The sequence below is a fragment of the Molossus molossus genome, unplaced genomic scaffold, assembly GCF_014108415.1.
Source record: "Molossus molossus isolate mMolMol1 unplaced genomic scaffold, mMolMol1.p scaffold_m16_p_12, whole genome shotgun sequence".
In the NCBI taxonomy this organism is placed as follows: domain Eukaryota; kingdom Metazoa; phylum Chordata; class Mammalia; order Chiroptera; family Molossidae; genus Molossus; species Molossus molossus.
In genome coordinates, this window is record NW_023425347.1 from 7,925,733 (window position 1) to 7,940,419 (window position 14,687).

The 14,687-nt window shown below is 47.8% G+C and overlaps 1 protein-coding gene across 1 annotated transcript; it reads left to right on the forward strand.

Moving 5' to 3' along the window:
- Positions 1-6,090: 6,090 nt before the first annotated feature.
- PSMG4 (proteasome assembly chaperone 4) lies at positions 6,091-14,373 on the forward strand. Its single transcript, XM_036256688.1, has 3 exons — positions 6,091-6,333; positions 10,894-10,969; positions 14,168-14,373. Exons 1-3 carry the CDS (start codon positions 6,160-6,162, stop codon positions 14,287-14,289), a joined length of 372 nt encoding a protein of 123 aa, XP_036112581.1. The 5' UTR covers positions 6,091-6,159; the 3' UTR covers positions 14,290-14,373.
- Positions 14,374-14,687: the final 314 nt, after the last annotated feature.

Here is a 14,687-nt window from a genome sequence, read left to right on the forward strand (position 1 = left end):
AGCTAGTCAGAATGCCATCGCAGCAGTCCAGGCAGGAGAAAGTTGAGCCACACCAGGATGCAGTGCAGGTGTGGGTGCGGGAGGGAGCCTGCGGGAGATGTCAGCACGCAGCACCGTTTGCAGTAACAGCAGATCCTTATGGTTTAGAAAACTGAGTGAACAGTGATACATTCTCCAATAGAGGGAAAAGAAAGGGCTTAGGGGCAGGAGGGAGGGGTGGAAGAGATGATGAGATCTGGTACAGACACACTGAGTGTCTAGGTGCTAGGTGGCCAATTAGGAAGTGACAATTAGTTGGGTATGTGTATGGCTCCAAGAAGAGCAAGGGTGCTGTAGATTTATACTTTAGGTGATGAGCAAGCACATGGCCATGGGTGACACTGCCCAGGAAAGGCATAAAGTGAGATAAGAACAGACCGTAGAAGGAGCCTGTCCCAGGTCGGCTTCTCCAGAGAGTGACTTCTGAGAGTTTAGTCTGGACATTTGTTAGAGAGTGCCCTTGGAACTGACAGGGAGGTAGAGGGAGCAGGACTGGCAAAGGGAGAAGGAAAGCTGCGATGTAGACTCAGAAGTGTCCGTTGACCTCCCGTGGAGCTCCGGGGTGAAATGGGTTCAGAGTTGACTGTGTTGGGCTGAAGTGGCTGCATCTGCATTTTCTTGCCTCCATCAGAAGCCACCTCAGGAAAGACTTCTGGGCAAAGCAGCTCTTGGTAGCTGAAGTAATCCTAACGGGGCTGACACCTGAACACCCCATTCTCCCAGTGGCTGGGCAATAATTTTTTACTGGAAGGAGGATCTGTTCTAGGGCCAGAGTTGCAGTTGGGCCCATTTACTGTCATAATTGGGCAGGAGAGTACCAAATGGCACCCAAGTATGTCACCGGGGTGTTAGATATCTACCTCCTTGTCCCCACCAGGTGACAACAGCTCTTTATCCTCCTGATGATCTTCTTTTCAACTTGATGGGCTCTGAACACAGGAGCCATAAGTGCCCAGTGGCAGCCATACATATTAGTGGGATCCTGCTGTGTCCCTTGGTGGAAGTGTTCTCCCTGTGGGAAACTGGACCCTAATCCTGTAGTCCACAGGTACAGGTTTGGAAAGCACAATTCCCTAAATGGGTTGTTGGGAGTGATGGGAAGTGGCGTGGCTCCTGCTTCCACCCTTTGGATCCCTGAATGATGAGCTTTTCCAACTGGGGACACAGTACCATATAAACTTGGGTTAAAGTTGTATACAGGGTCCTGGAGGATGGCTTTCCATCGTCGTAAAGGGTCCTCTCTGAGCATCTCCTTCAGTGGGTGGCAGCATGTGTGTGGCACAGAGTGTGTGATGTGAGCAGAGGCTGCCATGGGTCTGGGCCCACTCTCCCATTTCTTTTGCTGTCTTGTGATGTTATGTGGAACACCATGGGAGAGGACCACACCCTCTGTAAGCACTCGGACAATGGAGCCATCTGCAGCCCTGTGGACCGGAAGGACAAACCCATAGCTGGAACGTGATTCTATTCTTGTCAGAACAAATTGCTGGCCCCCCTGCTGGAAGGAGCCCGACAACACCAACTTGCTGCCATGTGGCCAGTGTTCTCCTTGAAGTTGGTGCCATAACAGAGCCTGAGCCTGGATCTCTGTTGGTAGGTAGGACATTTGGTGGCAGCAGCAGTAAGATCAACTTTGGGAAGTGGAATTCTGTCCTGTTGGCCCTTGTGTAACCTCCATCTCTGCTACCATGCTTATTTTGCTCATGGCACATTGTACCATCCCCGGGGTGGTGGAAGATGAGAGCTCACTAACATCAACTGACTGAGTCATTTTGTCTACTTAGTTGATTAATTCCTCTTCTTTGGTGGATGTTCTCTCCTGGGTGATAACATGATACCATGATGGTCACACCCTGGGGACACTCCATCCACATGCCTCTTCCCCAGACCTTTTTGTCTTCCACCTTCCAATCTTTCTCTAACCAGCCCAGCCAGGTCATTCCCTGCTGCCCATTGGTCTGTATGTACTATAACCTTAGTCTCCTGCTCTGTCTACACAAAATGGACAACCAGATGTACTGCCAGAATAAGGCTGTAGTGCTGCTGCCGTCCACTTGTAGCTTGCACCTCTACACTGACCTCTCCAAAAACCAAGCTCAGGCTTTTACCTCATTCTTCAACTATTTCTATGAGAACCTCAGGACAGCCATAGGTGTGAGCTGAATATACGGCATTGGTGAATGCCAGGTGACAATGAGGTGATGCATCAATGTGATATTCTGTAGAATGAGACAGTAGAGATATCTCAAGACTACATTCTGACGGAGGGTGAAAAGTTAACACAGTGCTGGGCAAAATTATAAATGAAAAATGTTGTTCATCCCATGTAAATGCAAACTGTTTCTGCTCCTTTTTTCTGGTGGCAATAGGAAAGAAGCATTTCCCAAATCCCAGATCACGTTCTACTGCTCTAGTAAAGATACCACATATGCTGTGGCAGCTGCAATTGGGACTGCTTCCTGACAGAGTCTATGATAGGCCATTGCCATCTTCCAGGATTGAACTGGTGAAGCTGAGATATGATAAGGACCACTACCACTGCATCCTTTGGATCCTCAAAGGTGGCACTAATTTTCACCATCCTCCTCTGGATGCAATATTGCTTGGCTTGGCAATTTCATAGTCTTCTGCTTGGCTTTCTCCACTAGGATAGCTCTTACCCCACAGGCCAAGGACCTGGTGTGGAGATTGTGCCAACTTCCAAGTATGTCTATCCACATTATATATTCAGGGACCACGCAAATGACCCCAGATGGATCTGTATGGTCTGCAGACCCTTTGGCCAGGACTTCATTTGCTGTCTGGGATCCTGTAAGCTCCCATTCTACTAGGAGACCATGATGACACTTCAGGTCTCCAGATCTCAATTCCAACTCTGACTCTTGAGACATTTGAGTCTTCCTCTTTCCCTAGTGGACTGTTACCTGAGTAAATGGCCATTGGGGCCTTTGGGGAAAGCCAGGGCGGTCACACTGTGTATAATTGCCATAGTGTTTCAGGGGACCTGAGTTTCAGGTCTGGAAACTGATCAGGAGACCATAAGATTTTTATTTTTTAAGTTTTTTTTTTTTTTAATCCTCACCTGAGGACACTCTTACATTTTTTGTTCAGATAGAGTGGAAAGGGCTGGGGGGGGGGGGTAGGAGAGAGAGACATCGACATGAAAGGGACACATCGAGTGGCCTCCACCTGCACGACCCATCCAGGGCTGGGGACAAACTGCAACTGAGGTACGTGCCCTTAGCAGGAGCCGAACCCGGGTCTCTCTGGACCGCAGGCTGATGCTCTAACTGCTGAGCCAAACTGGCTAGGGCAAGACCATAAGATTTTATTGGGATGACTTCACTCAGACTCCTGACCATCCATCTTGATTTCTTCTGATGGTACAAAGTGAATGCTACCCTTTCAGTAGTCAGCTTCAGCTAACCCCATGGGTGCTCTGGAGTGAAAATGGTGCAACACAGTTGTCCAGAACTGGAACAAAATGGCCTGGCCTTTATTCTGCTGCCTCTACCAGTCACTGGATGAGGGCTGACCTGGAAAGTGTGTGTGGACTCTAAAGGAGACCACAGAAGGCTTTCTGCTAATAACATTTCCAGCAGCTGAGATAATAAGTCCTTTCTTGAAGGGAGACCTAGGGGGCACATCTTAGAGTTCACCACAGTTGATGGAGTGAGGTTCCTGAGAACATGGAGGATAGGGTCAGAGCACAGGTGGATGGATTAAACTGTGATACCGCTCACTGTAATGAGGAGTAAAAGAAAGTAAGAATGGGATAAATGAAGATGAGGGTTTGAATAGAAGTACAAGGAATTGGGGAAATCACGCCTGATAACCTCTATTTTTTTTTTTTTTTTTTAGAATCAGAAGCAGGGTCATCTGCTGAACTTGGGCTTGGGTAGGGTTAGGGTTTCAAGAGAATAGTCCTTAAGGTAAATGGGAGAGGACACAATCTAGGAACTGCAGGGCAGTGTTCAAGGGGCAGGTGATGTTGGGGGGCATGACTGGGTCACGTGGTTTTCCCAGCAGTGTTCTCATGGAGGAGCATGCTTCAGCTTATGCTGAGTATGTGTGGAGGAGGAGAGTGAGGCAATAGCGTGTTAACTATTTAGTTTCCCCCGACAGTTCTTTAAGATTCTTCAGATATAAACTCTCCATTTAAAAAACTGTGTTTGTTTCCTAGGGGGACAAAGCATTAGAGGATATTAGAATTGGAATGTGGGTGAGATCATCTATCTGCTCCATTAGTTTAATTTATCAATTTATTCTTTTATGAATCATGCTTCTGGTGTTTCATCTAAGAAATATTTTTCCTAAATAAAAGTCACAAAGGTTTTCTTCTAGAAGTTTATAGCCTTAGGTTTTATGTTTAGGTCTATAAACCATTTGAATTCATTTTTGTGTATGATGTGAAATATAAATTGAGGTTCATTAGAAACAGTTTGTCAGGTTCTTGAAAAGTTACACATATACCTACCATATGTATGATACAACCATTCCACTCCTAGGTACTTATTTACAAGAAATGAAAGCGTATGTCCATACAGAGACTTAGTTGTACACATTTGTTTATAGCAGTTTTATTGTAATATCCCAAACAGGAAATAGCACAAACGAACATCAACATGTGAATGGATGAACAAACAGTGGAGTCACACAATAAAATACTGTGAAACCATAAAAAGAAATGAACTATTCATACATCCACCAACCTAGATTAATCTCAAATTAATTATGATGAGTGAAAAAGCAGACAAAAAGTTGTATATACTGTATGATTTCATTTATATAAAACTCTAGACAATGTAAACTAATCTGTAATGACAAAATACAGATCAGTGGTTGGGGGAGAGGCAGGAAGGATTACCAAGCAGCTTAAGGAAACTTTTGAGGGTGGCAGACACATTCACTATTTTGTAGTTATGGCTTTATGAGTCATATATGTGTCAAAACTTCGATTTGTATACTTTAAATATGTGCAGTTATTGTATGTCAATTATAACAATAAAGCTGTTTAAAAATTAAACTGAAAATTAACTATATTATTGAATCATCGATAATTAGCAAATAGAACAAACCTATAAAATGTTAATTTTACAATGTTAATTTAGTCAACTTAGACCAACTAGAGATTTTAAAAGGAGAACTTTTTAAAGAACTGTGATAGTTTTGACTTAAAACCTAAAAATAACTTGTAACAGAGTCTGACAAATGGGCCCTATTTGCTTTTACCCCTTCCTTCCTCCCTCCCTCCCTCCCTCCCTACCTCCCTCCCTAACACACTGAAGGTTTCCTTATTTCAACTCTGCAGTGTCTAAAAGTAACTGAAATTAAAGGGTCCCTCAGCTGGGATGATAATGGCCACTATTCACCGTACTTTCCATGTACTTGCTCATAATCTTTTCCACTTCTCTGAGGAGTACCTATTCTTACGTCCATTTTGTAGACGAGGAAACCGAGTCTCGCCGAGGTTAAAAGATTAGCCCAAGGTCCACACGTCTTCACAACTGCAATTTAGGAGGGTCTGAAACAGTGCCTGCCATCCTCCCCAAAACTTAGTCGACGCAATTTTCCTCTTTTATAGGCTTTCCCTCAACATCGGTGACATTTTTAAAGCCAGCTACATTCAAGGCTTTCCGGGACTTGCAGGGCTACGAGGAGGGAGGGTTTTGGTAATCCCAGCCCCAGACGGCACGATGGCAGAGGGGTGCTCTCGGAACCCCGTGATTAGAGCAGGAGTCTCTGCAGGGGCGCGTCACGACCCGGGAAGCCTTGCGGCTAGCTCCGGCGCCCACGTGCTACCAGCTTGCACTAACTGGGGTGGGAGAAGAAAGAAACAAGCGAGGGCGACGCCAGTCCTGCCCTGTCAGTGACGAGAGGGTCCTCCCACCCCCATCACGTCCAACGACCTCCAGGAGCGCAGGTCGAGGCCGGCAGGACCGCTCGGCGGCGGCTCAGGCTGCCTGGCCCCGCCCCCGGCCCCACCCACTCGCTTCCCGGGCCGAAAGCGAAAGCGAAGGCGCTCGGCGCTCGGCGCTCGTCTACTCGGGTCTAGCGCGACCAGCGACAGCGGCGAGGAACGAGTCGCGGCGCTGGTGGGCCGCGGGCCGGCCGGGCGGCATGGAGGGGCCGCGGGCCGCCGCGGGCGGGGACGTCTCCCTGCACAACTTCAGCGCGAGGCTGTGGGAGCAGCTGGTCCACTTCCACGTCATGCGGCTGACGGACTCGCTCTTCCTGTGGGTGGGGGCCACGCCGCACCTGCGCAACCTCGCCGTGGCCATGTGCAGCCGCTACGTGAGTGCCGGCCGGAGGCGGGGGCAGGGGACAGAGGGGCCCGGAGCCCGGGGTGGGGGTTCCTAGGCGGCCGGAGCAGTGCGGGGCGCTGGGAGCCGGCCGGTGGGAGAGCCAGGGGTCTGGGCGCCGGCGGGGGCCTCCAGGTGCGCGCCCAGGGTCCGCCGGGGAGACCGCGGGCGCCGCCCTCTGGTCTCCTGGGGCGTGCGTCGTGGGCGCTCTCCGGAACTCTTCCTGTGACGTGGGGGGGAATGGGGGTCGGTCGGGACCTGCACCCCCCGGAGGGGAGCTGTGTGCGCTCAGGCGAGCACGTGGGAACTCTGCAGGTCCTTCCTGTCCATCCGCCACTCCGATGGCTCTTTCTCGCGCATCTCTGTAGTTGGAGTGCCCGGGGCTTCGTCCTGGGACCTCTGCTCCCTGGTCACTTGCGCCCTGGGGGATGGCAGCTGTCTCTGAGTGTTCATGCCCTCTCTGTGTTGACCACACCGACATGTATCTGTGTTTCCAGTACAGACCTCTTTCCTGAACTTCAGACTCCTGTGTCTTTACTTGGAAGTCTAATACGGAGGCATGGTAGACTTATTCAATACCAGACTCGACCTGTCCCTGTCACAGCCAGCGCATCTCTGTTAGGGTGACTCCGCCTGGACCTGGGCGTCATCCTTGATGATACCTGTTGCCCACACTCTACAGCCGAATGGCAGTGAGTTTGTGAGCACTGATGCCAATCAAAACATACAGGAGTCAACGTTAAGTGAATTAAGTCAGAGGGAGAAAGACAAATACTGTAAGATTTCACTTATGTGGAATCTAAAAACAAAAACAAAAAAAATGAATAAACATAACAAAACAGAAACAGAGTCATCCATACAAGCAACAAACTGATGGTTACCAGAGGGGAAGGGAGTGGGGAATGGGTGGAAAAAGGTGAAGGGGAATAAGAGGTACAAACTTTCAGTTATAAAATAAATAAGTCATGGGGATATAATGAGGTTTATTGTGGTGAGCATATCGAAAGTATACAAATGTAGAGTTTCTATGTTTTATACCTGAAACTAATATGATACTGTATGTCAACTGTACTTTAACAAAACATACACGAGTCCAGTCACCTCTCACCTTCTTAAGGTCTGCCACCCCAGGCCAGGCTTGCAGTATTTCTCCTCTTTGGCTGTTTCCCCCTTTGCTGTCTGTATTAGTTTTTTAGAGCTGTTTTAACAAAGTGCCACAAACTAGGTGGCTTAAAACAACAGAGATTTGTTCTGTCATAGTTCTGGAGGCCAGAAGTCTGAAATCAGGGTGTTGTCAGGGCTGGTTCCTTCTGGAGGCTCCGAGGGAGAACTCATCCCATGCCTCTCTTCCATCTCTTGTGGCTGGCAGTCCTTGGTGTCCCTTGGCTTGCAGCTTCATCACTTCAGTCTCTGCTTCCAATGTAACATAGCCTTTTTCTCTGAGTGTTTCTATGTGTGTCTTCTCTTCTTATAAGGGCTCCAGTCATGATAAATTAAGGGTCCACCCTACTGCAGTATGACCTCATCTTAACTTACATTTTTTTTTTAATTCTCACCTGAGGACATTTTTGCATTTATCTTCAGATAGAGCAGGAGGGAGAGAGGTAGGAAGAGAGAGAGAGAGAGAAAAACATCAATGTGAGAGATGTGAGAGAGACACATCAACTGGTTGCCACCCACACGACCCCAACTGGGGCCGGGGACAAACCACAACTGAGATACGTGCCCCTAATGGGAATCGAACCCAGGACTCTCTGGTCCGTGGGCTGACGCTCTAACCGCTGAACCAAACTGGCCAGGGCTTAACTTACATTTTAATTATTTCTGCAAAGATCCTATTTCTAAATGAAGTCACATTCATAGGTATTGGGGGTTAGGACATGGACATATCTTTTTGGAGGGTACAGTTCGACCCACAACAGTGCCTTATGGTCATTTCTCCACGGGGCAGCAGACTGCAGTCATTCCTCTGCTCCATACCTTTCAAGCGAGAAAGTCAGCACAGCCCAGAGACTTTACTGTGACCCTCCAAGTTCTGTTACCTGGGAGAACTCCCCTGTTCATGCCCTCCTCCCTGCCCACTCACAGGCCCCTTGTCTCTAGCAGACAGGCATGCCCCCAGCTGTTGCTCCCTCTGCAGTTTTTGTTGGTTTTGAGGTTTTGTCTGTTTTATGAGTTTTTGTATCCCCAGTGCCTGACAAGCTGCTCATTAAATCCTTGTTGAATGAATGAGTGAGGAACCCTCGGGGAACTACCCATTTGCTAGGGAGGACTGACAGTAACCACAGCTAGCCAGGCTGTAAGGATGGTAATCTCTGAGGGCCCCAGGGATGGTGGGAAATCAGAGGAGCGAGCCATCAGGCAGGATCTGGGCCAAGCTTTGGGAAGGAGACAGCCTCTGAATGGGCCTTCTGGATGTCCTCATATAGTATCTCTTTTCCCTCTGGCTGTCCTCATTGGCCTTTTCCCTTCTTGCTGTTCTTTTTCTTTTCTGGTGGGTACCAGCAGGTGGGCCTTTGGGCAGGTGGCAATTCCAGGTCTTCCTTCACTGGAGAGGAAGAGGGCCTAGAGGGGCAGGGTGGTAATGGGTGGGGCTTTGTTTGGAGAGCATGGTGCCCTGGAGCATCTCACCTTTCCTAATCCTAAGGCTGTAGCCACAGACCATGTGTACAGCTGTGGGCCACATGGGGCTCAGGCCTGCTCATTTGTAAGACCAGGCATTGATTCCTTAAGTTTTTTTCAAGGCTCTTCCTGTGGGTAGTTGGTGGTCTGACCACTTAGTCATAGTGGAAAATTGCCTTACATCAGGATTGGGGCAAGAAAAGGAAAAGGAGCCATTCTCACAGACTGGCCACGGTGTGTCTAGACATTGCCCTCCAGGTGCAGAGCACTGGGTCAGCTAGAGAGAAGAGGTGCAGGCTGTAGCTTAAGGCAGGGAAACAAGGATTCTTGTGGACCAGGGCTTGGCACACAGTGGCCCGCAGGCTAGCTCGTGTCTACTTTTGTGATCGGGTTTTATTGGAATGCAGCTAAGCCCATCCATTTAGTAGAGTCTGACACAGCTTTTGCACTTGGATGGCAGAGTTGATCAGTTGCTACTGGACCTTGTAGTCCATAAAACTAAACTCTTTATTGTCTGGCCTTTGTTAGAAAACGTTTACTGGCCAATGAGTAAAGGATGGCTCTGAAGGGTCTGTGAGGTCTCCCTCCTCCTCCCTTCCCTCAAACCTCTACACTTGGGACTAGACTATGTAAAACAAAACCATACTAGTGTATTGCTCTTCCAGCCGGCCAGCCTTGCAGCCTGCAAGTCCGTCTATGGTGCCAAGAGAAGCTGCAGCCCTAGGATGAGCAGGGCCCCACCAGCAGGAGGGAAGCGGCCTGAGACCAGGAAAGATGGGGTGGGGGACCCTGTGTGCTCAGAGAACCCAGAATGCGCTTGGCCCACCTGGGTGAGTGGAAGGTGGTCCTCCTGCCACAGTAAAACCGGCTAGGCAGTTATCTACCTGGGAGACCAGCTTGACATAGATGATTTCAGAAATAATGAAGTATGAAAAAGGGTAATAATACGGGTTTTTAATTTTGCGTTTGGTCAGAAAAGGTCACCCTGTTAAGGTAGATTTTCTGTTTTCAAGAGGTTTAACTGTAAGTACTATTAACAGTTAAAATGTTGAACTTGAAATCTGTAAACAGCAAATTCATTAAAATCATATTTTTACATCTTTTTTTAAAAAAAACATGAAGTAAACGTTTTCATTCTTTTATAGACCTAAACAAATTCTGTCTCGTTTTGAGGTAACTTTAAACTCTTAGGAGATAAGGAGCAGTCTCTGATCTGTGCTCTGCTCACAGTAAAAGTAACGTGGCCTTATTATAAGTTAGTGGGTTTTTCCCTTTTAATCTAGGCCTTTTTAATGATGAGAGGGATTACTTCCAAAGTAATTGGAAGTAAATGAGAATTGACCAAGCATATTCTAAAGTTTTTATTTTTGTTATTTGGATGCTGATGACTGGTGCCCTTTTGCAAAGTCACAGGGCCTTCGTGGACCTTGAAGAGCCCAGACACCCTTAGGGGAATGGAGCTGTGGTTCTCTTACAGGCCTAGGTGTGCAGGTTAGATGTCCTGCCTTCTCCACTGCTGGCTGCCAGGGTGAGAGGGACCTGGAGGCACTTGGCACCCAGACGCTGATCACTTTCTTCTTGCTGTGGCCGCTATGATCTTGTTTGCTTCCCTCTTGGTTGTGATGTTGCCTTTTAGCATGCTTTGGAGTTTCCAGCACTAAAACACGCCCTATATGTGAAATAGCTCCTAGCACTATTGACAGCACTGTGTGCCAGCTTTAGGTGACTCCTTTTCATCTCTCCCAGCTGTGTAACCTCATATGCAGCAGAGGGCTAGGCGAGCTGGTGCTGACACAGATGCCAGACTTCTTTCTCTTGGTAAATGTGTCTAACTGCCCAGGACCTGCCACTGCCACCCTAGTGAAGAATCAGAAGTGACAGAAGTTCGGCTGATGGAGAAGCAGCATTGAACTCTCTGTTTTCCTTTTAGGACTCCATCCCTGTGTCCACCTCCCTCCTTGGAGACACTTCCGACACGACCTCCACTGGCCTTGCCCAGCGCTTAGGTATGTACCCACAGGGGTTGCTGTGAGAGCAGCCAGGTTGGGGCCTTATTGTGTGATGGAACCATGAGGCAAGTCCCTTTAGAAATAAAGAATCTTTATACTGAGAGACAAATCGACTCCTCACCATGGGGTAAGCCCAGACCTTTGTATATTGTATCTTCTTTAAGAGGCACATCCATGCCCACATGGTCCCACCACTGTCCAGGGCCACATATGCCTAGGGGACTCCTCTGTTGTGCCTTGGCCACTACCCAAGCTGATGAGGGTCAGGTAATTTAGAGCTCTCTGTGAGCTCATTGCTCCTCATGGGTTCGCATGTGCAGGTCCTGCTAGGCCTTCTGGGGATCAGTGGAGCCTGTGGAGCAGGGTGCCAGCACTGTGCAGGAGGGACTGTCCTTCACTCCCTGTGATGTCGCTCAGAGTTCAGAAGGGAGACTGGCTTGTCCTCAGTGTGGTGCAGAGCGAGTGTTAAGCAAGAACATGAGGTTGATGGTTCTACCCTCTCCTACACCCAAACACACGCTTCCTATAAGTACTCAGGTAGTTCAGGTAAGGACAGCATGTGAGCTGCCTTCGGCCACTGAGCATGATCACCTGGTCATCACAAGGTGCCCGGGGTCCTTGAACAGTAGGGCAACCTCCATCGCCTCTTCAGTCTTCGTGGTCACCACCAATCCCAGTCAGTTTAGTAGTAGAGCCACTTTCAGAGCCCCTGTGTCCTGGTGCTGAGTGTGTGTGGTGGAGGCCCACTCCCATATTTTATTTGTGTTGACAGTTCTATCCACTTTATCTCTGATGAGTGGAAACTCATATGTCAGTCACTCTGGAAGGCACCCATGTAAACAGAATACCCATACAGTTCAGGTGGAGCACAGGTGTCACAGACAGGCTGAGGACAGGTCATTCTTGCCACACTGAGTTTGTGCATGAATAGGGTGGAGACCATGAGGGCCGCTGCAGCAACACTTTAGGAACATCCACTGCACTTTTTCTTTAGCCTGAAATTGGAGAAACCTGACTAGTAAGTGGTTTGGTAACTTATTAGGAAGTAATTTTAAATTTATAGAAAAGTTGCAAAAAAAGATACATAGCATTCCTGCTTAGCCTGCACCCAGATTCCCAGTTGTTATCATTCCCTCTGTTTACCGCATTGTTTTTTTCTGAAAGTAAGTTGACACAATTGCTTCACTGTACATCACCAGTGTTTCAGGGGTAATACTCCTATATCAACAGATCACATGTGCCTGCCTGGTCTGTTGAAGACATGGGATGTTCACAATTCTGGAGCCAGAAAACTGGGTGGGTTGCCATAGTGTGGACGACAGATTCTGGTAGTGCAGGTGGCGTGCGTGCGTGCGTTTGGTGTGCTGTGAATAAGTTTGTGCCAAAAAAAGTAAGACAGGTTCAAGGGTGTCATTGAGATGGAGGCCTAGTAATAAGTAGTTTGTATGCAAAAAAACTAGGGTTCTTTTTTTCTTTAGTTTGTGCAAATGTTGGGGCTTTGTCTAGAAGGGGCAGAGAGAGAGAGTGTCCCGAATACTGTCTTCTATGGAAGATTAAGTTGGAAAAGAGATGCTCTAAAAGGTTCAGAGTAACCCTGGAAGCATTGGAGGCTGTGGTATGGATGGGGACCCGCTTACTTGTTTGGCTCTGGAGGGCAGAGCTGGGTCTGCTGGGCAGATGTTGAAGATGGATGCAGTTTTGCTCCCTGTGAGACCCTGTCTTAGCAAGTAGAGTGATTGGAATCAGAGTAGCCCACCTTGGGGACGGAATTTCCTCCCAGTGAATGAGGGCAGGCTGCGTGGGTATGCCTTGACAGGCTGCTGCAGTCTCACCTCTCCTCATCACCTTCTTGCCTTTGATGCCGGGGTTGGCTTGGTCATCTGAAGTCCTTGGGTGGGAAGGATGGGTGTGTGCCTCTGGGGAGGAGGAGTTTGCACCTGCCCTGTGGGTGGTGTGAGGCCCCAGCCCTGGTGCAGTCACAGTGTGTAAGTGCTTTAGGCTGCTGCCCGACTTGTCTTCAGGATGTTTGTCTTGTCTTTCATATTGATTTCTGCAGTTGGAGCCATATATCTTAATTACTATTGGTTCTATAGAAAGGGGCTAAAATATATATTCAGTATACAGTTGAAAATTAGACATTTGTGTGTATGTGTATTTGCACACATATATATATGTGTACATGTATTTGCACAGAAATGAAGAAATGTAGGGTTATCTCTGGGAGGAGGGTGGAATTGGTAGAGAGGGTGGTACTGAAAGAGAACTTTAATATTTTATTCATTTTTATTAAATTTTTTTCTTTATTGATTTTAGAGAGAGAGGAATGGAGAGGGAGAGAGAGGGAGAGAAATATCGATGAGAGAGAACATCGATTGGCCGCCTCCTGCACGCCCCCCCCCCCCACTGGGTATTGGGCTTACAACCTGGGCATGTGCCCTGATCGGGAATCGAACTGGCGACCTTTTGGTGCATGGGTCCACGCTCAACCACTGAGCCACAGTGGTTATCTTTTTTTTTTTTATCCTCACCCGAGGATATTTTTCCATTTTTTTACAGATAGAATGGGAGGGAGAGAGAGGAAGGGAGAGAGAGTGAGAAACATCGACGTGAGGGGACACATCGAGTGGCTGCCACCCGCACGACCAACCAGGGCCGGGGACAAACTGCAACCGAAGTACGTGCCCTTAGCGGGAACCGAACCCAGGTCTCTCCGGACCGCAGGCCGACGCTCTAACCGCTGAGCCAAACTGGCCAGGGCTATTTTATTTTAAATACTTGAATATCATCGATATTTTTGAAAAGTGAAACAAGCAAACCTACCATGTGTAGGCAGTGGTTTTTAAACATTAGTCTTTGGATCTCTTGAGTTCTCATGGAATGGATGCTGGCCAAAACCCCAGCCTTTCTGATTCATTCAGCCTGGGGAGTGGGGTCTGAGAATGAGTATCTCTGATGAGTACCCAGGGGATGCTGCTGATGTGGGGACCGCACTTTTAGAACTCTTGTTCTAGAGACTTAGAAAGGGTCCAAATGACTTTAGTTTGCATTTACAGCAGCTGCCTGTGAAGTCATAAAAATTAGAACTTCTCTCCCTGAAAGCCCATTGTCTTTTTCCAAGTATTTCTCAACTGTAAGGTAGGCCCGAGTCTCCAGGTATTTCAATCATGGCTGTATCAATGTGTTTTCTCTTTTTAGCCAGGAAGACCAACAAGCAGGTGTTTGTCAGCTATAACCTACAGAATACTGACAGTAACTTCGCATTACTTGTAGAAAACAGGATCAAGGAAGAAATGGAGGCTTTTCCCGACAAGTTCTAGCTGAGTGGCAGAAGTGAGGATCTAACTTATGTCCTAACTTATGTCCGACATATTTTTAAATAAATGAATTGAATTTCACTGTCAACAGGTTAATGTGTTTACATTTTGTCTTTAAAGGGTTAATCTTATTAATTTTCCTTCTGCCCTTCACTAGCCTGGGCCAGAAGGCTTTAATTGATTAAGCTGGGGAAGCAAAGCAAAATGGGCAGTTGTTTCTTTGTGTGTCTGCTCAATAACAGAGAAAAGGGGTTCAAATGGGATTTTGTTGGGATTGAAGGGGGCTAATTAGATTGAAGGGTTACATTAGTCATGACTCTGTTATGTCCATTTCCAGTTAAAACTGAGGTAATGTGCCCTTCCTTCCCCAGCACATCCCTCTGTTGTATTCTCCCCTGGGC

Excerpts from the sequence above, each read along its gene's own strand:
- PSMG4 (XM_036256688.1), top strand. The coding sequence starts at position 6,160 with ATGGAGGGGCCGCGGGCCGCCGCGGGCGGGGACGTCTCCCTGCACAAC. Across the intron at positions 6,334-10,893 it reads TGGCCATGTGCAGCCGCTAC|GACTCCATCCCTGTGTCCAC; the intron begins GTGAGTGCCGGC and ends TTTTCCTTTTAG. Across the intron at positions 10,970-14,167 it reads TGGCCTTGCCCAGCGCTTAG|CCAGGAAGACCAACAAGCAG; the intron begins GTATGTACCCAC and ends TTCTCTTTTTAG.